The 27,687-nt window shown below is 47.2% G+C and overlaps 1 protein-coding gene across 4 annotated transcripts; it reads right to left on the minus strand.

The window, feature by feature from the left end:
* SPMAP2L (sperm microtubule associated protein 2 like) lies at positions 1-27,687 on the minus strand. Of its 4 annotated transcripts, none has more exons than XM_083420578.1 (10): positions 27,563-27,687; positions 24,648-24,678; positions 23,030-23,094; positions 20,837-20,896; positions 18,056-18,181; positions 13,349-13,486; positions 4,361-4,481; positions 2,530-2,661; positions 1,068-1,243; positions 1-191 (listed from the first exon to the last, which is right to left on the minus strand). In XM_083420578.1, exons 3-10 carry the CDS (start codon positions 23,074-23,076, stop codon positions 77-79), a joined length of 915 nt encoding a protein of 304 aa, XP_083276704.1. In that variant the 5' UTR covers positions 23,077-23,094; positions 24,648-24,678; positions 27,563-27,687; the 3' UTR covers positions 1-76. The 4 variants fall into 4 exon arrangements, with proteins under 4 accessions (XP_083276704.1, XP_083276705.1, XP_083276707.1 ...); XM_083420579.1 differs by having other exon boundaries at positions 27,420-27,584; XM_083420581.1 differs by lacking the exon at positions 18,056-18,181.

Here is a 27,687-nt window from a genome sequence, read left to right on the forward strand (position 1 = left end):
TCACAGTTATTCTCCTAATTTATTTAAAATTAGGTCCTGGGAGGTAGAGAGAGGTAGGTACATTTGATGAATTAGCTCAGCGCTGGGTTGGCTTCGCTAGCTCCTTGACCCTTTCTGAGCAGTATGCCTTTTTAGCAGTCTCCTTCACCACAAAGGCTTCTGGGTTAAACTGGACAATTTGGGTCGCGGCCCTGCGGGGGGAAGGTAGTCGTCAGTCTAAACAGTGATCTGCGATACAAAATGGATCTGAAGTAGTAACAGAACAATCCCACCCTGAAGTTATACCTGCTGAGCGGGGATAGGTAAAGGTAAAGGGACCCCTGACCATTAGGTCCAGTAGTGGCCGACTCTGGGGTTGCGGCGCTCATCTCGCTTTATTGGCCGAAGGAGCCGGCGTACAGCTTCCGGGTCATGTGGCCAGCATGACTAAGCCGCTTCTGGCAAACCAGAGCAGCGCAGGGAAACGCCGTTTACCTTCCCGCCGGAGTGGTACCTATTTATCTACTTGCACTTTTATGTGCTTTCGAACTGCTAGGTTGGCAGGAGCAGGGCTCCCTCTAGCTGTTTTAGTTTCTGCCTTAGTGGCTATCCCTGGCTTTTGTGGGAGGTGGGGGTAGGGACAGAGCTGAAAAGGCCCTGGCTCTGGTCAAGGCCAGTCTAATTTCCTTGGGGCCTGGGATCTTCAGGGTGTTGTTATTTGCAGACCGTAAGGTCCTCTGTGGGGCATACCAGACGAGGCGGTCCCATAGGTACCAGGGTCCTAGGCCGTATAGGGCTTTAAAGATTAAAACCAGCACCTTAAACCTGATCCTGTACTCCACCAGGAGCCAGTGCAGCTGGAAAAGCACTGGGTAAATGTGATCCCGCGGCGGGGACCCCGTAAGGAGTCTCGCCACGGCATTCTGCACCCACTGGAGTTTCTGGGTGAAGCCATGCACCTCAGAAGAAGATGGTAACAGATCCCTTCTTTCCTGACCCACCCCCCTCCCGCCGCCTCAAATCTGAGAATCAACCAGACTCTGAGCGCAAGCAAAACATATTCATTGAGTCATCCCAGGAAGTCCCACCTTGCGACAGGCTGAGCAAGTTCACCAAGTCTAGGCGAAGCCACAGCATGTTTTGCCGCTGGTGAGACAGGCCACTCAGGGGGGCGGTCAGGGGCACTCCCCGGAGCCAGCGCTTTCGCTCTCGCAAGTTCTATTAGCCTCGGACTTGCCACCGCATTCAAGGCAGCCCGGGTCACCTGTGGAACAAAGGAGGAGCGTTTGTTGCTGAACAGCACACAACTGATTATATTCAGTACAGTGGTCCCTTGGTTCTCAAACAACTTGGAACCCAAACACTGCAAACCCGGAAGTAAGTGTTTCGGTTTGCAAACTTTTTTTGGAAGCTGAACATGCTCCGTTTTGAGAGTTACACTTCCGTTTTGAGTGTTATGTCGAGGTCTGTCTGTTTTTGCTATTTATTTTGCGTTTTTGTGGCTCGTTTTGTTTTGTTTTTGTGACTTGGTGGAACCCAGTTCAGCTGATTGATTGATTGATTGATTGATTGTGTGACTGCAGTACATTGTTTATTGCTTCCATTTTATGGATCAATGGTCTCGTTGGACAATAAAATTCATGTTTAATTTCTGTTCTAGTGGTTGTTTTTAAAAGTCTGGAACATACGCTACACTTCTGTTATAAATTCATAGAAAATCAACCATGCATCAGATTTGCACTGTTCCACTTTTATTTTACTCCATGAAGGAAGGACTACAAAATGGGGAAGGTTTGTTACAGGCCACCATAATCCCTTGAGCATAGCAGCACATCCACAGGAGCCCTGCCCAGTTGCTATGCCAACCCGATGGTCTCAAGACAGAAGGCCATCAACAACACAACAGACTGCATACACGAGTGGATTCAACACGGACTATAACAAAAAAACAGTGATTGGATTCCCCCTCAGGGGGCAGGAAACTGCGACTACCTTTTGTCTTCAGAAAATGACTCATGGGGGGGGGGAGAGGGGAACCAGCCAGGTGACAGGACACTCAGGTTACCACCACAACTCCTCCCTCAACCCCTCCTTTCTGTAATGTATGCATGATGTTTCTGGGGGTGGGCTTGACCTAGAGGAGGGGAATTTCAAAAGTTTTTATAAGGTCTTGCACACCATTTTTCTGTGTCTTTCCTCTCTCCTGCGAGTGAGGGGAACACCCTGCTGCAACAGTACAATAAAGGCCAAGCCTACAGGCTGCTGATTTGCTCCAATTTACTCTGGTTGGTGTCTTTACTTTTTGTCCAAGGGAGCCCTCGGATTTTTCCGGTAACAGTTTGGCCCGGACTTCCGGAACAGACTAAGTTTGAGAACCAAAGTACCACTGTATATTCCTAACAAAACTAGGAGAATATACAGGTGCTTCATCAAAGATTTAGGGTGCCTTTACTCCTCCCCGCCCCGCCCTCCCCTTCTCCCAAAAGCAATCCTGAAAAACAAGGCACGGGCTGAAGTTCAAATCCCAAAGAACCAAAGTAACAGAATTACATGTCGGATCGGAGCCTCTTTATATCTGCTGTCATAGCACAAGGTTTCTGTCTTCTGTACCGGTCGGGAAATGCTTATGATTCTTGCGGATGCCGAAGCATGCATTGCAGACCTGCTAACACGCGTTTCAGGCTACACAGAGCAAACAAAGCAGAAAACAGGAGTCTTTTAATTTTAAAACAGATGTTACAAACAAGAGCAAAGACAAAACACCTCTGTTACGGAAATTACCGGGGGGGGGGCACATCTTTAAATATTACAAATATTATGCCTAAATGTATCCTTTCAACTTGACAGCTCAGGGAAGTTACCTAGCTTTAAAAATAATATAAAATCATCTCCTTTCCCGGTTTCCTCCATTCCAAAGCTATTTTCCCCTTGAAAAAGGACTCCAGGAAGTTCCCAGAGGTGACAATTGCTGGGCTCATTGTTAGCCAAGAGAAGCCAAATCTCATCACCTGACTCGCCTCAGGCTCCAGACATGCAAAGGAACTTCTATTATACTTTTGGGTGGTGGGTACTTAAGACATATTTGTCTATGCTAATATTATACCTGAGTCTTGCCCTGCCATGTCTGCTTATGCTAATCTTGTACCAAGGACTTGTCTGGACATGTTTGCCAAGGTTAACCCTTCCCCTTTTGTGACATGTCAGTGATGTAGCAATGATGCTGTATGAACTGTATTCTGGGATATGGTGGGAAAGTTTTAAAAGTCTTTGTCGCCCCATCCTCGGGGTTCAAATTTGCTCTTTGAACCTACTGCGCAATAAACTTTGATCTACAGCTATTTGCTCCGGTTGGCTGGAATCCTTCCTTTATTCCGCAGGGACCCGCGGGCTCTGCCTGACGAGCTGGGTGACTGAGCAGCCTCGCACCTAGATTTTTCCGTAACAACCTCAAACACATTATTTCATACACCGTAATGCACAAACAACTTCTCAGGTCAGGGGCTTGCCGAACACGGTCGAATGTGCGCCGTGAGAAGTGGAGCTGGAGTCTGATTTGGGAGAGGGGGTCAGTGATCTGTGGGGATTTGACCGGAAGTCATGTCAGAGTCCTGACACAACCTCCTCGGCAACATTCAAGGACATGCCAGGCCTCTGAACGCGACTTCCGGTATAAACTGAAAGTTGCGCCGGAGGTCTTGCAAGGCCTTGGAAGAGTTTGGATTTGATATCCCGCCTTTCACTCCCTTTAAGGAGTCTCAAAGCGGCTAACATTCTCCTTTCCCTTCCTCCCCCACAACAAACACTCTGTGAGGTGAGTGGGGCTGAGAGACTTCAAAGAAGTGTGACTGGCCCAAGGTCACCCAGCAGCTGCATGTGGAGGAGCGGGGAAGCGAACCCAGTTCACCAGATTACAAGACTACCGCTCTTAACCACTACACCACACTGGCTCCCTTTTAATTTTGCCATCAATCGGAGTGAGGAAAGGAAACAGGCAGACAAAAATCCCCCTTTAAACTTTACACCCCTTTAAACGAAGCGCTGCAGTGGTGCCACAGACATAACGTGACATCACAACATCACAATGACACGTTATGTCGTGGCGCCATTGGGCACCCATAAGCTGGGGCCCCAGTCAATGCTCCTGACTCTTTGGATTAAGCTGGCCTTACAAACTCAGAGGAATGGGAGCAACCAAAAACACCAAGCCCACTTGCTGGGCTCAGCTCTTTGGAAACAGTTCAGCTGCAGCAAGGAGGGCAAGCTGTGGGCAACTTTCCCCCAAAGCAGTGGCAGAACCCTGGGGCCTCCTTTGTAGTGCGGAGAGAAGCACAGAAGACTTCACAGGACAGGCAGAGCCTGGTTCAGCATCATCATTGATTACCTCTTTTGGAAAGGAGAAGGATGACGGCAGGCTTCGCGGATGTGAGAGGTTCAAAATCCTTGGGGAAGCTTCCCAACAAAGTGCTGCGCTACTGACAGGCCACTGCGGGGAACTACGGGGCCTGCAAGCAAGCACAAACAGGGGACCATTAGCAACTACTCCTCACTGCCCCCACAACCCACCCCCCACCAGCGTGTAGCTAGATGCGAGTTCTATAGCTACCTGACACAACTGCAACTCATAGATGCGAGTGGCAAGCATAATGTTTATATAATGTCTATAGTGATGTGTGTATTGAAAATGCTCTTTTATATGCGACACCCAGGGCTTTTTCTAGCCAGAACTCACCGGAACTCAGTTCTGCCACCTATCAGGTGGGCGCCAGTGGCATTATAAGAGAACAAGGGAGGTATGCATGGTGAGTTCCAGCACCTGTTTTTCTAGAAAAATAGCACTGGCTACACCTAATATAAAATCAGGGGTGTATTGGGGTGTTGGTTCTTCGAGTGTGTGATCCTTTATGACAGGGATGTCCAACAGGTCGATCGCAATCTACTGGTAGATCCCCGGGAGGTTTTGGTAGATCACAGTCAATTGCTGGTTCCCTTTCCTCAGTGGTGGTAAAATAGAATCAGGCCCCGCTCCCTCGCCCTGTCCTCCACGATCTCCCCAAAAGGGGTACATCACTGTTTTCTGCTGCTCCAGAGAAGCGGACACAGAGCAATGGATCCAAACTACAAGAAAGAAGATTCCACCTAAACATTAGGAAGAACTTCCTGACAGTAAGAGCTGTTCGACAGTGGAATTTGCTGCCAAGGAGTGTGGTGGAGTCTCCTTCTTTGGAGGTCTTTAAGCAGAGGCTTGACAACCATATGTCAGGAGTGCTCTGATAGTGTTTCCTGCTTGGCAGGGGGTTGGACTCGATGGCCCCGGTGGTTTCTTCCAACTCTATGATTCTATGACTGCCAGTTTTTTATTCTGTGAGTAGATCGCAGTCTCTTAGGAGTTGGCTTTATGCTTTATGAGATGGTTTGTCCACCTCTGGTCCCTGCCCTGCAGTCAGCTGTCACCATGTGACAGCGGCCACACCCCAGGAATGACTTTGACTGGCTGGTTAAACCAGGTGAGGAAAGCTGGTAGGTCTCACACCCTGGGTGAGTTAAGGGCTTCCCCTGCATGCGAAGACAGGCTCCGGTGGATAGAGCAGACGAGACCATAGAATAAGGTTTCTGCATGCGTAGAGGGAAGGGTGGGGCAGATGGGGCTGGTCAACCTAGGAAGGTAGCCCATCTATGAAAAATAAAACTCTGATCCTAAACCTCCGCTGCCTTGCAGGATATCTTCAGGAGAAGAAAAGGCTAAGGAGTAAACCCTTCACAAATCTAGAGCAGAGTCCCTAAGACGGTTGGATGACGCCTTGTATACCTCTTTCCATCAACTCCTACAGCCAAGCTGGTGCCAAATGCATTGCTCTGCTTTCCTCTGGATCACATCAGCGAAGCTGAGAGGTGGGTCTTGATATCTGGGCAGCCCAGGACCTCCATACACACTGCCCAGGCTTGCAACCCAGGGAGGTGCTAATGCAGTGCTTTGATTTCACTCTCAGAGGCACCCTCCATTATCTCCTGAGACAGTTATAACAATAATAATAACAGATATAACAGATGGATGATATTCTAGGGTGCATCAACAGAAGAGGAGTAATAGTCCTACTCTATTCTGCCTTGGTCAGACCATACTGGAGTACTATGTCCAGTACTAGACACCACAATTAAAGAAGGACATTGACATCTGGAACATGTGCAGAGGAGGGCAACCAAGATGATCAAGAGTCTGGAAACAAAGCCTTATGAGGAACGGCTGAGGGAGCTGGGCATGTTAAGCCTGGTAAAAAGGAGACTGAGAGGAGATATGAAATCCATCTTCAAGTATCTAAAGGGCTGCCACATGGAGGATGGAGCAAGCTTCTTTTCTCCTGCTCTGGAAGCCAAGACCTGTACCAATGGCTTCAAGTTACGAGAAAGGAGATTCTGATTAAATATCAGGAAGAACTGTAATAGCTGTTAAATGGTGGAACGGTCTGTCTTGGAGGGTGGAGGACTCTCCTTCCTCGGAGTTTAGATGTCCTGGATGTTTTAGTTAAGATTCCTGTATTGCAGGGGGTGTCGACATGCAGAGGGGCAGGGAGGCCAGCTGGCAAGCCCAGCTCGGACGTCTCCTTCCATCGGCCTATGCTCCGATGCAAATCAGCGACCCAAACTTCAAAAGCCAGGGCATGCAATTAGCAGAGTGTACTGCGCACACAGAAGTAGGCATGAGACGTAAGTCATGCTACAGCGACAGATTTATTAAACATAAATCAGAACAAAGAAACATGTCGCCTCTCTCTCTCATGTTGTCTCGGAGAGAACAGCAAAAGCAAAAGCTATACACAAACAGAAGTTCCCAGCAACCTGTGCTGGAATGTAAACAGACATGTGACATGCAGCAATTCCACATGCCTGTTCCTTAAGGTGGAACGGAATTCTCAACTTCCATGCACATGACATGTGATGCTAATTATTTTCCCCTGGACCATAAAGAAGGCTGATCGCCAAAGAATTGATGCTTTTGATTTATGGTGCTGGAGGAGACTCTTGAGAGTCCCATGGACTGCAAGAAGATCAAACCTCTCCATTCTGAAGGAAATCAGCCCTGAGTGCTCACTGGAAGGACAGATCGTGAAGCTGAGGCTCCAATACTTTGGCCACCTCATGAGAAGAGAAGACTCCCTGGAAAAGCCCTGATGTTGGGAAAGATTGAGGCCACAAGGAGAAGGGGACGACAGAGGATGAGATGGTTGGACAGTGTTCTCGAAGCTACCAGCATGAGTTTGACCAAACTGCGGGAGGCAGTGGAAGACAGGAGTGCCTGGTGTGCTCTGGTCCAGGGGTCACGAAGAGGCGGACACGACTAAACGACTAAACAACAACAAAGAGCTAAATGATAACCAATCAGAGGCAGCTACAGGAGAGCTATGAGATTCAAGTGAGGATCAGATGCCTTGTAAATCCCAGCAGGTATATAAGAGGACGACCCGGCCTGCCCAGGCCTCCGGGGTCCCTTCCAATTCTACGATTCTACGACTGCCAACCACAATATAAACTCACCACTACACAACATTGCCCCCTACCCCACAGGGCAGGATAACTTCATGCTCAAGTGTCACATGTGGCCAGAGTCACACGCCTTCACTGTCCCAGCCATGCGCCCTCCTTGGGCGTTTTTGCCTGACTGTAATGTGCCCATTATCTCTGCCCATGCTTTGTGCTTGCCTGGCTGAAGGAGGATAGAGAGCGCCTTGTGCGAGCATGAAGGTAGCCGCCCCGGGTGAAGAGCTAAGACTCGCATTCAGCACTCCACCCTCTCTTGCCTTCAGCACGTTGGCCCTGGAAGGCTGCCCAGAAGGGAGGGCGGCTTTTGGGCTGGAAAATGTTCCCCACCCCTGCCATGGGGTGACTGGAAGGACACACAGGCAAGAAAAATCATACAAGTCTCAACCGCATGTTAAAGTTTCTGAAAATGTTTTTGATTTACCGTTGCTTCATCTGCCTCTGCAGCTTTTTCTGCCCCACCGTTCAAGCGAGCATTCACTGTGCAATGCTTGACAGAGCAGTGTTGCCTTCTGGTTGCCATCACTTAATGCTGCTATTTTGGACCATCCAAGTACCCCTATTTTCTAGGAACAGACCTGGATTTACAGAAGCCATCCCAGTTTCTGATTTGATCCCAGAATGTCCTTCTTTCCATTAGGATGGCCCTATTTTCATCAGAGAAGTGTTGGAGGGTATGGAGTTATGTGACCCCCCTCAAGCCAAGGAGACAAGTAACTATACAACCTTTAGAAGTCATCTGAAGGCAGCTCCGTATAGGGAAGTTTTAATGTTTTATTATGTTTTTATATATGTTAGAAGATGCCGAGTCAGATGTGTGGGGTATAAATATAACAACAACAACAATGGGTGGTACTGTATCCTAAACCACTGAGCCTCCTGGGCTTGTCGATCGGAAGGTTGGTGGTTCGAATCCACATGACGGTGTGAGCTCCCATTGTTCGGTCCCAGCTCCTGCCAACCTAGCAGTCCGAAAGCACACCAATGCAAGTAGATAAATAGGTACCACTCCAGCAGGAAGATAAATGGCATTTCCATGAACTCTGGCTTCCGTCATAGTGTTCCGTTGCGCCAGAAGTGGTTTAGTCATACTGGCCATATGACCCAGAAAGCTGTTTGTGGACAAATGCCAGCTCCCTTGGCCTGAAGTGAGATGAGCACCGCACCCCATAGTTGATTTTGACTGGATTTAACCACCCAGGGATCCTTTACCACCACCATAACCTCCTCCTCCTCCTTCTTCTTCAGGGCCTTCCTATTTTTATTGGAGAAACATTGGAGGGTATGATATTTGGGGCCCTTGCAACTTGAATGCTCCTCCATACAAAATTCCTTACACACAGAAAACCAGATGCTAAAGAGAAGGGATGTAGCGACCCTGACATGCTTGTTTTCTACGTGCAGGGATTTCTCTCTCCATTATCACCCATTCAGTCATGTGAGCACCCTGCAATTCATACAGTCCAGGGACGGGTTACCCCCTCACCAAAGCGTTGCCTTCTTTCTTTCAAAGACGAAGACCAAGAGGCCGAGATCTCTGTGTATGAAGACAATTTAGCAGCAGTTCTCTTCCCATCCCTAGGCCTCTTCTCTGGTCTTTCCAATTTCCCCACGGCTTCTGCTAAGCTGTTTTCTTTTTCATGCCTCACCCTCAAGTTTTATAGCTGGTGGGAACAGGGAAGCAGACAACCGTCTCGTTCAACTGGCAGCAGATCAGCGAAAAAAGGCCCAAACCCGTGAGGAGGGAGAACTATTGTGTATATGATGAACGACTGAAGCGTTTGTACAGAGAAAGGATGGCAAAAAATTATGGCAGCCTGTGATTCTGGCCAAAAAGCAAGCCGACAAAATGGATACGGTCCAGAAGTTATTGAGTTGCTTATCAAGTGAAGAAGTGAACATAATTAGGCTTCTGTATCACATGATACAAAAGGGACGCGGGTGGCGCTGTGGGTTAAACCACAGAGCCTAGGACTTGCCGATCAGAAGGTCGGCAGTTCGAATCCCCGCGACGGGGTGAGCTCCCGTTGCTCGGTCCCTGCTCCTGCCAACCTGGCAGTTCAAAAGCACATCAAAGCGCAAGTAGATAAATAGGTACCGCTCCGGTGGGAAGGTAAACGGCGTTTCCGTGCGCTGCTCTGGTTTGCCAGAAGCGGCTTAGTCATGCTGGTGACATGACCCGGAAGCTGTACGCCGGCTCCCTCGGCCAGTAAAGCGAGATGAGCGCCGCAACCCCAGAGTCGGTCACGACTGGACCTAATGGTCAGGGGTCCCTTTACTTTTATCACATGGTACAAACAGTTAGTGGGTGATGATAACCAGCTGCTGTTCCTGCAGCTAGAAATGCAGATCGCAACTAATGTTCTGCTTGTGCGCATGTGCGATAGAAAATGAAATTAAGTTTGGCAGCTTGACTGGTGTCAACTTCCTGAGGTGTCTCTCCAATATAAATGTCATTCTTTCATGAGACCACCCCTCCTATCTTAATCATGGGCATTTTACTAGTTTCAAATGAAAAGTGCACCCCTCCAAAATATCAGTTGCTTCTTGCTATTGTAAAGATGGCATAGAGATTCTGAAAGGGATTTGGGCCAGTTCAGGATTCAGGCCATAGTTGTGTGTGTGTGTGTGTGTGTGTGTGTGTGTGTGTGTGCTGAAGAGGGGACTGCAGGTTTCCATTTATAGATTTTCATATTTCCATCTGCTCGGATCCTTTTCCCCTTTCAGTTTTTCTCCATGACATCACCTCTTTCTACGCGTCTACTTCTCCCTCAACTTTTACTTGCAATTGTGGGAAAGTGCAGTTGGAAAATGGGAGAAGATTGAATACCCTCCAACTTTTCTCCGATGAAAATAGGGACACCCCATTCCATAATAATAATTTTATTATTTTATACCCTGCTCATCTGACTGGGTTGCCCCAAGCACTCTGGGCAACTTCCAACATATATAAAAACATAATAAAACATTTTTAAAACTTCCCTATACAGTGGCACCTCGGGTTAAGAACTTAATTTGTTCCGGAGGTCTGTTCTTAACCTGAAACTGTTCTTAACCTGAAGCACCACTTTAGCTAATGGGGCCTCCTACTGCTGCCGCTCCGCTGGAGCACAATTTCTGTTCTCATCCTGAAACAAAGTTCTTAACCTGAAGCACTATTTCTGGGTTAGCGGAGTCTGTAACCTGAAGCGTATGTAACCTGAAGCGTATGTAACCTGAAGCGTATGTAACCTGAGGTACCACTGTACAGTGGTACCTCGGGTTAAGTACTTAATTCGTTCCAGAGGTCCGTTCTTAACCTGAAACTCTTCTTAACCTGAAGCACCGCTTTAGCTAATGGGACCTCCTGCTGGTGCCGTGCCACCAGAGCACGATTTCTGTTCTCATCCTGAAGCAAAGTTCTTAACCTGAAGCACTATTTCTGGGTTAGCGGAGTCTGTAACCTGAAGCGTATGTAACCCGAGGTACCACTGTACAGGGTTGCCTTCAGACGGCTCAGGGGATTGGAAAACTCCATACCCTCTAACATATCTCTGATGAAAATAGGGATGTACAAAGGAAAAGAGACATTCCAGTATCAAATAAGAAATCAGGGCGGCTTCTCTAAATCAGGGGCTGCCCCTGGAAAACAGGGGCACTTGGACGGTTTGAGATTGTCAAAACCATATGATCTAAAGGTCTACCTTCTCAGGCCCAGGGACCACCTTTAACTAAAACTCACTTTTAATTTTTTACCTGCACATGTGCATATGACTGCTTTCTCCACAGAGAACATACTCCCCTTATAAGTTACTGGGTTCCGCTCAGTCTCTGCCCAGTTTCTGCCACCAGGGGTTTAGTAATTTGAAAGTAAGATATAATGTTGTTAATGTTTTATTTCCTGAGGAATGTGACACCCAAAGCAGGCCATGGTCTCTGAGGATTTGTCTATAATTATGTTTGCATTATCACATACTCTATATCTAGCGGGTTCCCACTGCTTCCTTTTGAAGCTGCATTCATACAATGTCAGCCCCAATCCCTATTGATCCTTTTTTAAAAAAAAAAAATATTGGAAGTTTTATTTACAACATAACATAAACCCACACCCCCCGATACAGAAATCCACCCTCATTGAACGTGAACATAACATACAATAAGCATAACATACAACAATACAAGCAACCAAATAAAAGACCTGCTTTATCCTGTATCTGGCCTGCTTATTTACTTCTTATAAACTGTTTCCTTTATGAATAATTATTAAGATTTTTCTAATTATAACTTAAATACCCACAAAGTCTCCTGCAGACATTAATCGAAACAAGTCCAGGTATGTACCGTATTTTTCGCTCTATAAGACGCACCAGACCACAAGACGCACCTAGTTTTTGGAGGAGAAAAGCAAGAAAAAAAATATTCTGAATCTCAGAAGCCAGAACAGCAATAGGGATCGCTGCGCAGTGAAAGCAGCAATCCCTCTTGCTGTTATGGCTTCTGGGATAGCTGCGCAGCCTGCATTCGCTCCATAAGACGCATACACATTTCCCCTTACTTTTTAGGAGGGAAAAAGTGAGTCTTATAGAGCAAAAAATACGGTATTTTAGGGCACTTTTGTGAAGTATTCTGTGCATTTTCCCCATGCTTTTTGAAACGCTTGTCTAATGTGGTCTCTATTGATCCTGCCGCTTCTTGACAAATACTGCTGTTTGATGCTTCCCCCCCCCCCACTTCAAACCATCTTCAATCTCATTAGAAAATGCACAGATGAGAGCTTCATGAGTGGGAATTCCGAGGGGCGATTTGCTGTTTGCAGGGGTACGGAAACCAAAAATGCCTGTGTGCATCACGGTGACAACATCCCTGCAGGGGCGGAGGAAGGAGGGCGGTGGGGGCAGTCCGCCCTGGGTGTCACCACTGAGGGGGATGACAAAATCCCAGGCAGCACTCACTGTACGGCCTGCAACGAGTCCGAGCCACACGCCTCTCCTGGGATTGACGCGGTGGTTTGGGCACCCGCAGCCTCTGCGCTGCCCCAAACAGCCCGCCCACCGCCTCCCCCTTAGCTGTAGGGCGGCCAAGTGGGAGGAGGTAGGCAGACTCCTCAGAGACCCCGCAAAGCGTCCAGCCCCGGCTCACCCCACCCCACAGGCAGCTGGCCCTGCCCTTGGGTGCGGGGCATGCGCGCCACCCCAGGTGCCCGATTGGCTTGTTCCGCCGCTGCATCCTTGCCCTTTCTCTGATGTGAACAACACTGAACGACTGCAGTTTGAAGTGCAGCAGGGAGAGATGAGCAGCTAATGTCAACATATCGTGAGTCGGGATCAATGCATATAGCCCTTCCTCTACCCATTTTCAGACACACAATGTTTTCTTTGAGAGCTGCAGCTCTTGAGGTGCTACGAAGGCTATGCATATGGGCTTCTGATGCCTGGGAACTGAAGGCAAGTTAGAACAGCTAGGAAGACTAGCTCTCCAGGCACAGATCAACCTTCCACGGACGTCATGGCAGCTACTATTGTGGTGTAAATGGGACATTTATATAGTTTCCTCCCATGTAAACACTGCCTGCCTGGGAAGAGGTCTGCAATTCGTGTGAGGAGCAACCAGATCAATGGCCTCTCCAACATGGTTCCCTCCTAAACACTCTGCAGGTGTGTTGTGGGACCACACCATCCTGAAGGCAACCCCCACATTTCTGTGGTGGCTAGTGCGAATTGGCTTTGTTTTCGAATCTCAGCACACACTTTAAGAAAACCGTCCCACCTTCCTTGGAAAGCTGATCCTCTACAAGTCCAGTTTTGGAAACCTACAGGCAGCCCAGCAATCAACACAGCTGGCAGCACAAGTCTCTCACCTTTGTTTCAGGTACCTTTCTGCGCATCTTCTAGGTTCTGCCAGGTGTAATATCCGTTGGCTCGGAATTATAGAATATAATCCAGGAGGGCGGTGCCAGATCTCAGACGAACGGCCGCAACTATACAAATGGATGGACCTTGGAAAAACCACAAGGCGTCAGTGGAGGTGAGGCAGAGCTTGGCATTAATTCAAACAGCAAGTCAAAAGTGTGAGTTCCACCTTATTTTATTCATCCTGGTTCTACGTCGTGGTTTCTTTATTTTATTTCTTTATTATATTTATATCCCACTTCCCCTCTGCCCCCAAAGGAGCCCAGGGCTTCTTCATATGATTATTATGAACAACTGCACCATCCAGAAAGAGAAGGGTTCTAGGCTAGCCTTCTCCATTCCATCATTGTAGATTTTTTAAAAAATAAATTTGGGGGGGGGGGGAGTTTAAATGGTTATTTTAACAAACAAAAAAATTTCCACTTTTTAAAAAAAGTGTATTGATTTAAAAGAATATCCAAGTTTAATACAGATGTATTAAAGACACACAAGCTCTTAAAAGGGAATCGTGGCAATTTATTAAAGGCTGCTTTTCTAGGGACCTCTGCTCAAATATAATGCCAAACTGGCTGGCACTGTATTAAAGGTACCCCTGCCCGTTCGGGCCAGTCTTGACAGACTCTAGGGTTGTGCGCTCATCTCACTCTATAGGCCGGGAGCCAGCGCTGTCCGCAGACACTTCCGGGTCACGTGGCCAGCATGACGAAGCTGCCCTGGCGAGCCAGTGCAGCACACGGAAACGCCGTTTACCTTCCCGCTGGTAAGCGGTCCCTATTTATCTACTTGCACCCGGAGATGCTTTCGAACTGCTAGGTTGGCAGGCGCTGGGACCGAGCAACGGGAGCGCACCCTGCCGCGGGGATTTGAACCGCCGACCATGCGATCGGCAAGTCCTAGGCGCTGAGGTTTTACCCACAGCGCCACCCGCGTCCCATAAAGCCACAAAGGACCTTGGACTTCTGTGTTCCCTCATTCTCCTTCCTCCTCTCATTGCAGTGATTTCCTAACTCCAGTTCTGGTTTGCAGCAACCCATTATTTGTCATTTCATCCAAACAGGTATTGTAAGGTCTGTGCCTGTCTGCAAACTCCCCAAAACCCTTACTTTGCAACCTCCGGAGTGGAACAGGTTGCCCATCACTGTCCTACGCATTGAAAAATCATATAGCCATCTTGGCTAGAAATTTTCTTGGGGGGGAGGGGGGGAGTGAGATTATTAGGAAGCTGAATTCTGTGCCATCAGCGTATTCCGCACTACTTCTGTATCCCTCTGAAAGGCAACACACACACACATTGTCATTGATATGACAACACTAGTGCTATATGCACACATTCACTTGTAGCTGATATTTCTTGCCCCAAACAGGAATCTAGGGGGCAAGTCAAAGGCATGGAATATGCACTATATAAGGGACCCCTGACCGTTAGGTACCTATTTATCTACTTGCACTTTGACATGCTTTCGAACTGCTAGGTTGGCAGGAGCAGAGACCGAGCAACGGGAGCTCACCCCGTTGCGGGAATTCGAACCGCCAACCATCTGATCGGCAAGTCCTAGGCTCTGTGGTTTAACCCACAGCACTATATAGACTGTGCTTAAATCATTCCATGAATTGTTCCACTGTGCCTGAGGAGCTGGCAGTCAAAAGTGCCCCAATGTTGGGCCTGGAATTCAAATTAAAACATCCTGCAATTCCAGCACAAACAGCTGCTTGCTTGGTGAGTCAGATCTCTTGGCAACCGAGAATAATGGCGACACCCTTTTCACGATCTCACCCTTCTGCCTGCCAGTTGTTGACGGAGAACCAAAATTATTATTGAATGCCCTTATTATTACTTACACCATGAATAATTATTCATGCCGGACTTTCTTCACCTAGAGAGACACCTTTGCAGCGCCGTAAGGTGATATTAATAGGAGGCCAACACTTGGGGAAAGGAATGGCCAATTTTGGGCATGTCTTCATTACAAAATATATATTGGGAGGGTTCTATCACTGTTAGGACTTCCCCCAAAGAATCCTGGGAATTCTAAGGCACTGGCAAGAGGACATTGCCATGAAGACAGTTTAAATAATAATAATGATAATAATAATAATAATACAGTGGTACCTCAGGTTAAGTACTTAATTCATTCCGGAGGACCGTACTTAACCTGAAACTGTTCTTAACCTGAAGCACCACTTTAGCTAATGGGGCCTCCCGCTGCCAGAGCACGATTTCTGTTCTCATCCTGAAGCAAAGTTCTTAACCTGAAGCACTATTTCTAGGTTAGCGGAGTCTGTAATCTGAAGCGTATGTAACCTGAGGTACCACTGTAATAAATAATAATAATAATAATAATAATAATAATAATAATAATAATAATAATTTTATTTATACCCCACCCATCTGGCTGAGTTTCCCCAGCCACTCTGGGCAGCTTCCAATCGAGTGTTAAAAACAATACAGCATTAAATATGAAAAACTTCCCTAAGATGTCTTTTAAAGATAAGATAGCTGCTTATTTCCTTCACATCTGGAGGGAGGGCGTTCCACAGGGCCGGTGCCACCACCAAGAAGGCCCTCTGTCTGGTTCCCTGTAACCTCACTTCTCTGATACAGGTACGCAGGGGCGGAGGAAGGGGGTTGCGGTGGGTGTGGGTCCGCCCTGGGTGTCACCACTGAGGGGGGTGACAAAATGTTGGGCGACACTCACCACAGGGCCTGCAGCGTGCCTGAGCCTTGCATCTTTCCTGGGAGAGAGGCGTTGGCTTGGGCACATGCAGGCTCCGCGCTGCCCAAACAGTCCGCCCGCTGCCTCCCCCCACAGCTGTAGGGTGGCTGAGTGGGAGGAGGCAGGCAGACTCTGGAGGCCCCACAGTGTGCCCCACCCTTGCCTCACCCCTATGGGCAGTTCACCCCAGGTGCCCAAGCGGCTTCCTTCACCACTGCAGGTATGGTCTTGGAGCACCGTATCCAAGCTTAGAAGCAACACCAAAAACAGCAGCACCACTTATTGCCAGCGGTGTGGTGTGGGTTGCCAGCTGCGGTGGCTTTCTGCTACCCATCTCCCCACTGTTGATATTTTCACCCCCTCCCATTGCAAGAATCTCCTGATGTTTTCAGAAAGGAGGGGGCGGAAACCACTCTTCACTTCTTCCACTCCTGCCTGACTCTGTGGGGAGTCTGAGTGTTATCTACGTAGAGATTAGATGGCTGAGTGAGAGCTGTAACTCTCATGCAAGCCAGTAGCTCTTTAGTTTTTAGTTTGCAGTAGCTATTAGAAATAAAAGAAGTTATGCTTCATGTTATGTACTGAAGTTCTCACCCTGGGCCAGCAGGGGGATACTGTAGATAGTTATGCAAATAAGGGATCGAAAGTGAGGTTCAGTGATTGGATAGTTTTAGAAAGTTGTCACAGTTACGTTGTACTGGAGCTCTATATAAGCAGGCTGACTGAACCCTTCAGTTCTGTTCTGTCCTGGCCTGTGAATAAACAAGAGCTGTTTGAAGAATCGCTGTCTGATATGTTCACCCACAACTTAACACTTCACAGCTTTCTTCCGTGCTGTTCATACTCTGCTGAGTCTGGTGCTCACAATGGACAGTTGTGGGTCCAGTGCACTTACACCTGATTTCCAGGACTGGAAGGTCTCTGGAAGGGCTCCAGTCGCCTAGCCCAGTCGCGGCAGATTGAACCCAGATATTGAACCCAGTTGTCGGCATCGGCTCAAAGGCATATTGACACCCACAGCGTATTGTCTGTCTCCCACACCATCTGCCATGTGGCACGCCTAGAGTCCTGCTTGTCACAGTGGGTGCTGGAGAGAAGGCCTCAGCGCAGGGAATAAGCGGGAGAAGATATAGCAGCCTCCTTGTCTCACGGCATCACAGACGCATTTCAAAGTCTGCACCATCCCAAATGGAAGCCATTAAATCGTGTGTGGGGAACCTTTGCTGCTCCAGACGGTGCTGAACTACAATTCCCATCATCCCTGGCCATTGACTATGTTTGCTGGGGCAGATGGGACTTGTAGTACAGCTGTGGTCCCAAGTTTCCCCACATCTGCCTTAAATGTATAGCTTTGCTTCTTTGCTGAGCAGTCTAACATGCCATATAGCAAGGATTATTATTATTATTATTATTATTATTATTATTATTATTATTATCACCCCACCCTTCCACTGAGGGCCAGCTCCTTCTGGTGATTCCCTCACTGTGAGAAGTGAGGTTACAGGGAACCAGGCAGAGGGCCTTCTCGGTAGTGGCGCCTGTCCTGTGGAACACCCTCCCACCAGATGTCAAGGCAATAAGCAACTATCTTACTTTCAAAAGACATCTGAAGGCAGCTCTGTTTAGGGAAGCTTTTAATGTTTAATTCTGTATTGTGTTTTTAATATTCAGTTGGGAGCCGCCCAGAGTGGCTGAGGAAACCCAGCCAGATGGGCGGGGTATAAATAATAAATTATTATGATTGTGATTATTATATATTACTCCTCCCAAACCTTTCCGCTTGGTTTCCAAAGAGGCTTGCCATAAACAGCATGGGAAGCTGCTGTTGAGGAAGCACAAATCCAAAGCTCCGCAGGGAATCAGAAGTACAATCCTTGATTTTGGCCTGAACCCACTCAGCTCCTGTACACTTTTAAATGAGGGAAAGTAAGAATGACAAACCTGCGCGGGAGATTTGCATCTAGTTTCTTGGGTTTTGCCAGGCCTAAGACTCTTGAAGTTGGCCGACACATCAGAGCACGTGAGGAAAGGGGCCATATTGTATCTTGGTTTCCCCAGACTAACTTACTGTTGCGAATAAAAACAAAAGTGCCACTCAAACCATGGTTAGAAACTCCTGCACACAACCATAGGTTATCGCATTAAGTGCCTATTCTTATATTACGCAAATCACTCACACACAGGTATGCTGTTATAGTTGTTCTCACCCGAAATCATCTATAAAGATCTGTGGCTTTCTGGGGGCAAACAGATTAACAGTGATTTTACAACGGCAGGTCACTCATTTGATGGCTGTGGTTCACCAATTTGGCTGACTACCATTAATTTACACATACCGTATTTTTTGCTCTATAAGACTCAATTTTTCCCTCCTTAAAAGTAAGGGGAAATGTGTGTGCGTCTTATGGAGCGAATGCAGGCTGCACAGCTATCCCAGAAGCCAGAACAGCAAGAGGGATTGCTGCTTTCACTGCGCAGCGATCCCTCTTGCTGTTCTGGCTTCTGAGATTCAGAATATTTTTTTTCCTGGTTTTTCTCCTCCAAAAACTAGGTCTGGCGCGTCTTATAGAGCGAAAAATATCCCACACTTTCTGTCCACCTCACAAGTTCTTTGAGACAGCTAAGAGCAGGAAATAAAAGCAATACTATAAAAAAAAACCTCACTTTTTTTTTAAAAAAAAAGTAAAGCCAAAAATTCTTTCAAGGGGAAAAAGCAGAAATAGAATTCAGGCCTCAATGCCTTGTGCTCACAGCCAGAAGGTGCAAAAATGTCAACAATGATGGAATCAGACAAACAGGAAATTCTAAGCCTGGGCACTGTCTCAGAGAAGACATGGCGCTGGGACACTGCTTTTCAAGTATCCCGTTCCTAAACCTTATATTTCTTGGGAGGTCACCAGTTCCTGAGAATCACAACTGGGCAAGCTACCGTTGTGCTCAGGTCCAAGTTGTGGGTTTCTCATAGACATCTGGTTGGCCACTGTGAGAACAAGATGCTTTGACTGGGCCTAGCAGAGCTGTTCTTATGTTCTCAGTGTACAGTGGTACCTCAGGTTAAGAACTCAATTCATTCTGGAGGTCCATTCTTAACCTGAAACTGTTCTTAACCTGAGGTACCACTTTAGCTAATGGGGCCTCCTGCTGCCGCCGCCGTGCGATTTCTGTTCTCATCCTGGGGCAAAGTTCTTAACCCGAGGTACTATTTCTGGGTTAGCGGAGTCTGTAACCTGAAGCGTCTGTAACCGGAGGTACCACTGTGCTTAAAGGTAAAGGTAAAGGGACCCCTGACCATTAGGTCCAGTCGTGGCCAACTCTGGGGTTGTGGCACTCATCTCGCTTTATTGGCCAAGGAAGCCGGCATACAGCTTCCAGGTCATGTGGCCAGCATGACTGAGCTACTTCTGGCGAACCAGAGCAGTGCACGGAAACGCCGTTCACCTTCCTGCCAGAGCGGTACCTATTTATCTACTTGAACTTTGACGTGCTTTCGAACTGCTACGTTGGCAGGAGCAGAGACCGAGCAACGGGAGCTCACCCTGTCGCAGGGATTCGAACTGCCGACCTTCTGATCGGCAAGTCCTAGGCTCTGTGGTTTAACCCACAGCGCCACCCGCGTTCCTACACCACTGTACTTACTTTGGAGCAATCCAACGGAAGTGCGCTTGAAATGCACCAATAAGGGTAGGGTCACTCCAAAGCAAAATGCCGAAATTCTGAAACCATGGTGACCAGCACTTTCAAATATAGTCAAAAGGACCACTGAATATCTTTCCAAATAACCCGTGATCCATCTTCTGATGGTTTTCGAGCTACCCATAATACACCAGGCTATATAACTGTTAAAAATTTGAAGGGCACAGTTTGAAGGTCTATGGGGCAGCATCCTTGCACTTTCAGTTCCATGAAGGAGAAAGGCGGGATATCGGTGTAATAAATAAATAAGTATAAACGCAGATTTAGGTTTTAAATGTCACAGGAAGCAGGCTAATTTGCCTTTCAAATCAGCCCATATAAATTATTCAATTAATTTGCACCCTACTCCAAATCACCCAATCAATTCATTTACCCCCCAATTCAATTCTCAACAGATCCTGGTCCAAATCAGTTTGATTCTCCTTCAATTGCCTCCCCCCAAATTATCTCTAGATCACGTAATAATAGTAATATTCTACCCAATAAACAAGATCACCTCCTCCAATCTAATTTTCTCCAAAATTCATTACCCATCCAGAATATACAGATAGAAAAATATTTGGGATCTCTATTCCACAAGCCTGTCCTTGCTTTCAATAGCTAATGATGTAAAATATGGAGGTGATAATATGGGTCTTTAGTACAAGTCTGTCATAAGATAATGCGGCAGCTAAGGCTCCATCTGCACTATACATTTAAAGAACTATTATACCACTATCAACCCTCATGGCTTCCCCCAGAGAATCCTGGGAACTGGTTTGTTAAGAGTGCTAAGAGAAGTTAGGAGACCCATATTCTCCTCACATTTCCCTCACTTCGAAGAACAAGTCTTAATGCTCAATCCCTCTTCCCAGGGGACTCTGTGAGGCCAAACCACAGTTCCCAGAATTCTTTGAGGGAATAAAAGTGGTATGAAACCACTTTAAATGCATAATGCAGATGAGGCCTATGACAATGAGCACGTTAAGGTGCCAAATGCGAATAATTCTTTTTGTGATTCACATCCTTTATGAAGCCACACAATCTTACCGGAAAAAGTTCCACACGTCTTTGATCTCCTTTGGTTTTGCAAGCTCTTCCAACCTGGAACTGAAAACTTGTACAGTTGCAAAACAAACAAGAAACACATAGGTGGATAAAACCACCGTGCATAAAGTGTAAGTTCCCTGCCAGGGATAAGAAACCTTTCTTTTCCGCATTCCCTTTCTGGGACACCACATGGCGAGTGTGGCCAGAAACCAAAGTCGGTGTGGCGAACAATGTGACTTTTACGTTTGTACAATTTCCTACATTCTAACCAGGCAAAAACCAGGCATTTCCACACACAGAGACCTCCACCCAGGCAAGCAAGACTGCAAGCATATTAAAAAAAAGGTAAAGGACCCCTGACAGTTAAGTCCAGTCGTGGAAGACTCTGGGGTTCCGGCTCTCATCTTGCTTTACAGGCGAGGGAGCTGGTGTTTGTCTGCAGACAGTTTTTCCAGGTCATGTGACCAGCATAACTAAGCCGCTTCTGGTGCAACAGAACACAGAAACCAGTGCAGTGCACAGAAACGCCGTTTACCTTCCTGCTGGAGCAGTACCTATTTATCTACTTGCACTTTTTGGCGTGCTTTCGAACTGCTAAGTTGACAGGAGCTGGGACCGAGCAACGGGAGCTCACCCCGTCGTGGGGATTCGAACCGCCGACCTTCTGATCGGCAAGCCCAAGAGGCTCAGTGGTTTAGACCACAGCGCCACCCACGTCACCTGCAAGCCTATTATACCAGTGCAAATGTTTGGGATCAGAACACCAGTCAGTCTATGCAAAATGTTCTTATTAGAATTCCAGTCAAAGAGCTTATTCTGTTTTATTTTTATTATTTGCATTTCCAGAAGCAGGCTGGAGTCTTGGGGGCTCCTGTATTCCTACTTCCCTGTTCCTCCTGCTCTGCCTTGACAACGCTTACAGAAAACTGACAAGATGATGGCAGGTAATTATGTTGATTTGATGCAAAAAAACCTCCCAACCACCTGATAATGGACTTAGCTAATTACATTTGAACTCCAAAGTCATTCCGTCATGTACAAAACTTGCTCCTAGGCAAAGGCTTCATTGAGAGACACCTTTGCACCTGAGGCGATAGGCCTTTTCTTCAAGCCAGGACAAGCCAAGGCACTTTTTATAAGCAAACAGCCTCCCAACCAAGCTAGGCTTATGATGATGTTTTCTTGACAGACAGGGGCAGGAGAGTAAATATCAAGAGAGGAAGAGAGAATGAGAAAGCTCTGCGTTCCCTCCCTTTTCAGCAGTTTGTTAAAAAGGCAGGGAAGTTAAGTACAGCGCAGTCAGGGACCAGACCTGGTGTGGGTGGGGCATTCTCCATCCCACAGTCTTGCTGAGATTAGCTGTTGACCTGGCAAGGTGGGGAGATCAAGGATCTAGGATTTCCTTGTAATTAAGACCGTCTATCAATCACAGAGGCTGATATTGCACATCTGTAGCAGAAAAGGCAGGCTGATCGCCGAAGAATTGATGCTTTTGAATTATGGTGCTGGAGGAGACTCTTGAGAGTCCCATGGACTGCAAGAAGATCAAACCTCTCCATTCTGAAGGAAATGAGCCCTGAGTGCTCACTGGAAGGACAGATCGTGAAGATGACTCCAATACTTTGGCCACCTCATGAGTAGAGAAGACTCCCTGGAAAAGACCCTGATGTTGGGAAAGATGGAGGGCACAAGGAGAAGGGGACGACAGAGGACGAGATGGTGGGACAGTGTTCTGGAAGCTACCAGCATGAGTTTGACCAAACTGCGGGAGGCGGTGGAAGACAGGAGTGCCTGGCGTGCTCTGGTCCATGGGGTCATGAAGAGTTGGACACGACTAAATGACTAAACAACAACAACAACAAGCACACAAGGCAAAAGTACAGGCAGCCCCAACTAGATACTAAGTCCCAGCTATGGATAAGTTCTGTGGTTCTATCTCTGACAGATCCCGACAATTTTTTTAAAAAAATACCCTTCCTACAGTCAACTTTCTTCAAAGGATTGCAGGTGACCAGACTCCTATTTTGCTGGCCGCCCTCTAGCCAGATATTTTGCTGTACTTAGCCCAGTCAGGCAGAAACTGTGTGGCGATCCTAGCACAGATTGTTGACGTGCTAGTAATGACAAACTGGGGTAATCTAGAACCACAAAACTGGCCAAGGTAGCTCCAAAACTCTGTATGTAAACAGATACCTTTTTCCTATTCCTTCCTGATTTGCTTCCAGGTTTGCTTCCATCATTGCTGTACAATCCAACACCTAGAAGTTGAAAGATATAAAGCAGTTTTTGTGACTGGGCTCGGGTCCACAGGCAGTCCTAGAATGTTACTAATGAGTATAGAATCACAGAATTGTAGGGTTGTGCGTTCGAGGAGGCCCAGCACCCTGCAAGGTGGGGCTAGAACGCACAACCCTCAGACGAAGAGTCTCAAACTGTTCCAACCACAGCTGTCAACTTTTCCCTTTTTTAAGGGAAATTCCCTTATTCCGAATAGGATTCCTCACAAGAAAAGGGAAAAGTTGACAGCTATGGTTCTGACTGAGCTATCAGCCTGACATACATAATAGAGAAAGTAAAGCTGCAATATGCCTGCTAAACCGGGAGTGAGCCCCACTGAATTTATCTGCAGACGTTCTTGTTTTCTTATGTGGGATAGTGTAAATGGGGAGGGAGTGCATTAGAAAAGAGCCAAACCTAAACATAAGGTAAAGGTAAAGGTACCCCTGCCCATACGGGCCAGTCTTGACAGACTCTAGGGTTGTGCGCCCATCTCACTCAAAGAGGCCAAGGGCCAGCGCTGTCCGGAGACACTTCCGGGTCACCTGGCCAGCGTGACATCGCTGCTCTGGCGAGCCAGAGCCGCACACGGAAACGCCGTTTACCTTCCCGCTAGTAAGCGGTCCCTATTTATCTACTTGCACCCGGGAGTGCTTTCGAACTGCTAGGTTGGCAGGCAGTGGCACCAAACAACGGGAGCGCACCCCGCCGCGGGGATTCGAACCGCCGACCTTTCGATCGGCAAGCCCTAGGCGCTGACGCTTTTAATTACTTTGACAGGAGAATTCAGACACACCCTTTTCTTGCTTGATACATGAAGCCCTCCCGGGTTTATTTGCTATTTGTCATATGCATTCTTCCCCAGGACTACACCCCAATGAAAATCTAGTCTCATAGGCAGTATCATCACCTGCCTTTGTCCCTCCACCCACCTCCATGGACAATCGGCTTCTACAGGAGAGATAAACACAGATTAGCACAGAATGATAGGACTGGGAAGACCCCCTCAGCCACAAAGAGGGTTGAGTGACTTTGTGTCTACTCAGCCTAATCTTCCCTTCAGATGAGAATAAAATGGGGGGAAAGAACCACATACTCTGCTTTCAGCTCTATGGAGGAGAGATGGGATACAAATGTAAATAAATGCTTTAAAAAGGTGCCACAAGTTTTGTGGCTGGTGCAACAGTAGATCGGGAGGGCTCAACAATATATTCCTAATAACAGGCATCGAGTAAGATTTTGTTGGGAAAGAAAAAAAGTGAAATCATTATTCATATACTTTGCCCAACGTCATTAATATGTAGAAGTTACAGGTGGGGTTATAATGCGTGAGTTCTGCCCTCCTCTCATTTTTGTTCTCTAGGGTTCCTGAAATATCTTGCAGGCCGGATATTGTAAAATGCATGTCCCAAGCAACAATTAAAATCACACTCAGCAGAAAGCTCGTCTAAGAAGCTGCAGTCAAGGAGAAAGCGAGTGATGGTTACAGAATTTGCAGCAGATAACCACAGAGGCCCTGGAAGTTGTCTCTTACCTTTCACCTGATTGAAAACCAGGGAGAGAAACTGCAATGGAAGCAAAAAGAGCAGGTGGGTTTTAATATCTGCAACCTGCGCACACAAACCTCAAATTACCGGCAATTACATGCAGAACAAATGCTCCCTGTGCACTGACTTTTAACTAACAAGGAGTTTTTCCACCTAATTAAAGGTTACTTTGTTCCAGCAAAGCAATGGCTTTGGCATTTTGCGTGTTGCGACTGCTGGCAACCCAGCATCTCCCTTGAATATCAGGGTATCGGAATGAGAACCAGGGTACACTCTCAGAACGCAATTCTACCTTTTGAATTGGAACACTGCCCCAGATACACCTACACCAGCTGAAATCAGGAGGTTTTTAATGTTTGAGGTTTTATTGTGTTTTTAATATTGTGTTGGGAGCTGCCCAGAGTGGCTGGGGCAACCCAGTCAGATAGGGAGCATGTAAACAAAATAATAATAATAATAATAATAATAATAATAATAATAATAATAATTTTATTACTTATACCCAGGTCATCTGGCTGGGTTTCTCCAGCCACTCTGGGCGACTTACAGCATATATATTATTATTACTTATTATTTATTTATTGAATTTATATACAGTGGTTGCTCGGGTTGTGAACATGATCCGTGCGGGAAGCACGTTCGCAACCCGCAGTGCTGCGTCATGCGCGGGTCGCAATTCGGTGCTTCTGCACATGCGCAGGCGCCGAAACCCGGAAGTAACCCGTTCCAGTACTTCCGGGTTCGGCGCGGTGCGTAACCCGAAATTGTGCAACCCGAAGCGTCTGTAACCCGAGGTATGACTGTACCACCCTATACCCGGACGTCTCAGGGTGGCTCACAGAACAAAACCAGAACACAAAACCACAAAATATATAATCAAAATGAAAACAATAACCCATTATAAATATAATAAAACATCAAACATTAAAAACTTTACAATACAGAGTTGCTCTCAGATGTCTTTTAAAAGTTCTGTAGTTCTTCATCTCCTTGACATCTGAAGGGAGGGCGTTCCACAGGGAGGGTGCCACTACCAAGAAGGCCCTCTGCCTGGTTCCCTGTAACTTCACATTTCGCAGTGAGGGAACCGCCAGAAGACCATCGAAGGTAGATCTCAGTGTCTGGTCTAAGTGATGGGAATGGAGGTGCTCCTTCAGGTTTACTGGGATGAGGATGTTGTTGTTTTTTTAGAAATTCTATACAATGAGAAGTGACAACTTTCATAGGACAGGATTTGGATTGCCTGACTTGCACCTTACTTTGAATAATAATGATAATAATTTATTATTTATACCCCGCCCATCTGGTTGGGCTTTCCCAGCCACTCTGGGCGGCTTCCAAAAAAATATTAAAATACTGTAATACATCAAACATTAAAAGCTTCCCTAAACAGGGCTGCCTTCAGATGTCTTCTAAAAGTCTGGTAGTTGTTGTTCTCTTTGACATCTTGGTGGGAGGGCGTTCCACAGGGAGGGCGCCACCACTGAGAAGGCCCTCTGCCTGGTTCCCTGTAGCTTCATTTCTCACAGTGAGGGAACCACCAGAAGGCCCTCAGTGCTGGACCTCAGTGTCCGGGTAGAACGATGGGGGTGGAGACGCTCCTTCTGGACCGAGGCCGTTTAGGGCTTTAAAGGTAAGCACCAACACTTTGAATTGTGCTCGGAAACGTACTGGGAGCCAATGTAGGTCTTTCAAGACCGGTGTTATATGGTCTCAGCGGCCGCTCCCAGTCCCGAGTCTGGCTGCCGCGTTCTGGATTAGTTATAGTTTCCAGGTCACCTTCAAAGGTAGCCCCACGTAGAGTGCATTGCAGTAATCCAAGCGGGAGATAACTAGAGTAGGCACCACTCTGGCGAGACAGTTTGCGGGCAGGAAGGGTCTCAGCCTGTGTACCAGATGGAGCTGGTAAACAGCTGCCCTGGACACGGATTTGACCTGCGCCTCCATGGACAGCTGTGAGTCCAGAATGACTCCCAGGCTGCGCACCTGGTCCTTCAGGGGCACATTTACCCCATTCAGGACCAGGGAATCCTCCACACCCGCCCGCCTCCTGTCTCCCAAAAACAGTACTTCTGTCTTGTCAGGATTCAACCTCAATCTGTTAGCCGCCATCCATCCATCCTACTACTACTACTTCCGCATACGTATTACAAGGACATTGTCCTCTTTTGTATCTGGCCACTACCCTGGCTCTCTCTCTCAGTAGCATCCTGGGCAGATGTGGAAAGAAAGGGGAAAGTATCTCATTCCCTCCTCTACAAACACCAGCCTGCTAGCGCCAATCTGCCCCACTTTCCCCCTATAGCTGCAGGTTTATAGAAGCCAGGTTTGCTGGACAGCAGATGGCGATAAATAACTACCTGACATTTAGAAGACATCTTAAGGCAGCCCTGTTCAGGGAAGTTTTTAATCTGTGATATTTTACTGTATTTTTTGTTTCTATGGAAGCCGCCCAGAGTGGCTGGGGAGGCCCAGCCAGATGGGCGGGGTACAAATAAAAAATTATTATTACTATTATTATTATTATTATTATTATTATTATTATTATTATTATTATTATTGCCTTCTGCGGGGAAGACCACTTTTCAATAGGGATGATCTCTTTCTCGCCCACATTGTTTCCGTTGTATTCTTCTACTTTCCTTCCGATAAAACGGAAATATTTCCAAAAAGAGAAGGGAACTTTCTGCTCCTGCTCCGAGCGATTGGCTGAGAAAGTTGGAAACAGAGCGCGCTCTGCAAATGCTCGCAAAACACACCCCCTTTTTTTTTTTTCAAACAACAACGTTGCTCTCTTAAGAGAGGATATGCACTCTGCATATGCGCAGAGGCAAACTCCTCCAGGTGCCAGAATTTTCTCCCGAAAGGAACTGCGGCTCTGCGGAGTCTTCTTCTCACGCACCTTCCTCTGCCTGCACCATCCTGCACTGAAGGCGCCTCTTCTAGATCTCCCCGCTGCAAAAAAAGAGAGAGAAGACGCGCACGCGCTCTGCTGGCGCGCCCCTGTTTGTTTCGGTTGCCCGGGTA

Source organism: Podarcis tiliguerta, assembly GCF_965153285.1.
Source record: "Podarcis tiliguerta genome assembly, chromosome: 17".
NCBI classification, from domain to species: domain Eukaryota; kingdom Metazoa; phylum Chordata; class Lepidosauria; order Squamata; family Lacertidae; genus Podarcis; species Podarcis tiliguerta.

Coding starts and splice junctions, on each gene's coding strand:
- SPMAP2L (XM_083420578.1), bottom strand. CDS start 23,076: ATGATGGAAGCAAACCTGGAAGCAAATCAGGAAGGAATAGGAAAAAG. Junction 4,482..13,348: donor GAAAGGTACCTGAAACAAAG/GTGAGAGACTTG, acceptor GCTTGCTTGCAG/GCCCCGTAGTTCCCCGCAGT. Junction 192..1,067: donor CTTGCTCAGCCTGTCGCAAG/GTGGGACTTCCT, acceptor TTCCCCCCGCAG/GGCCGCGACCCAAATTGTCC.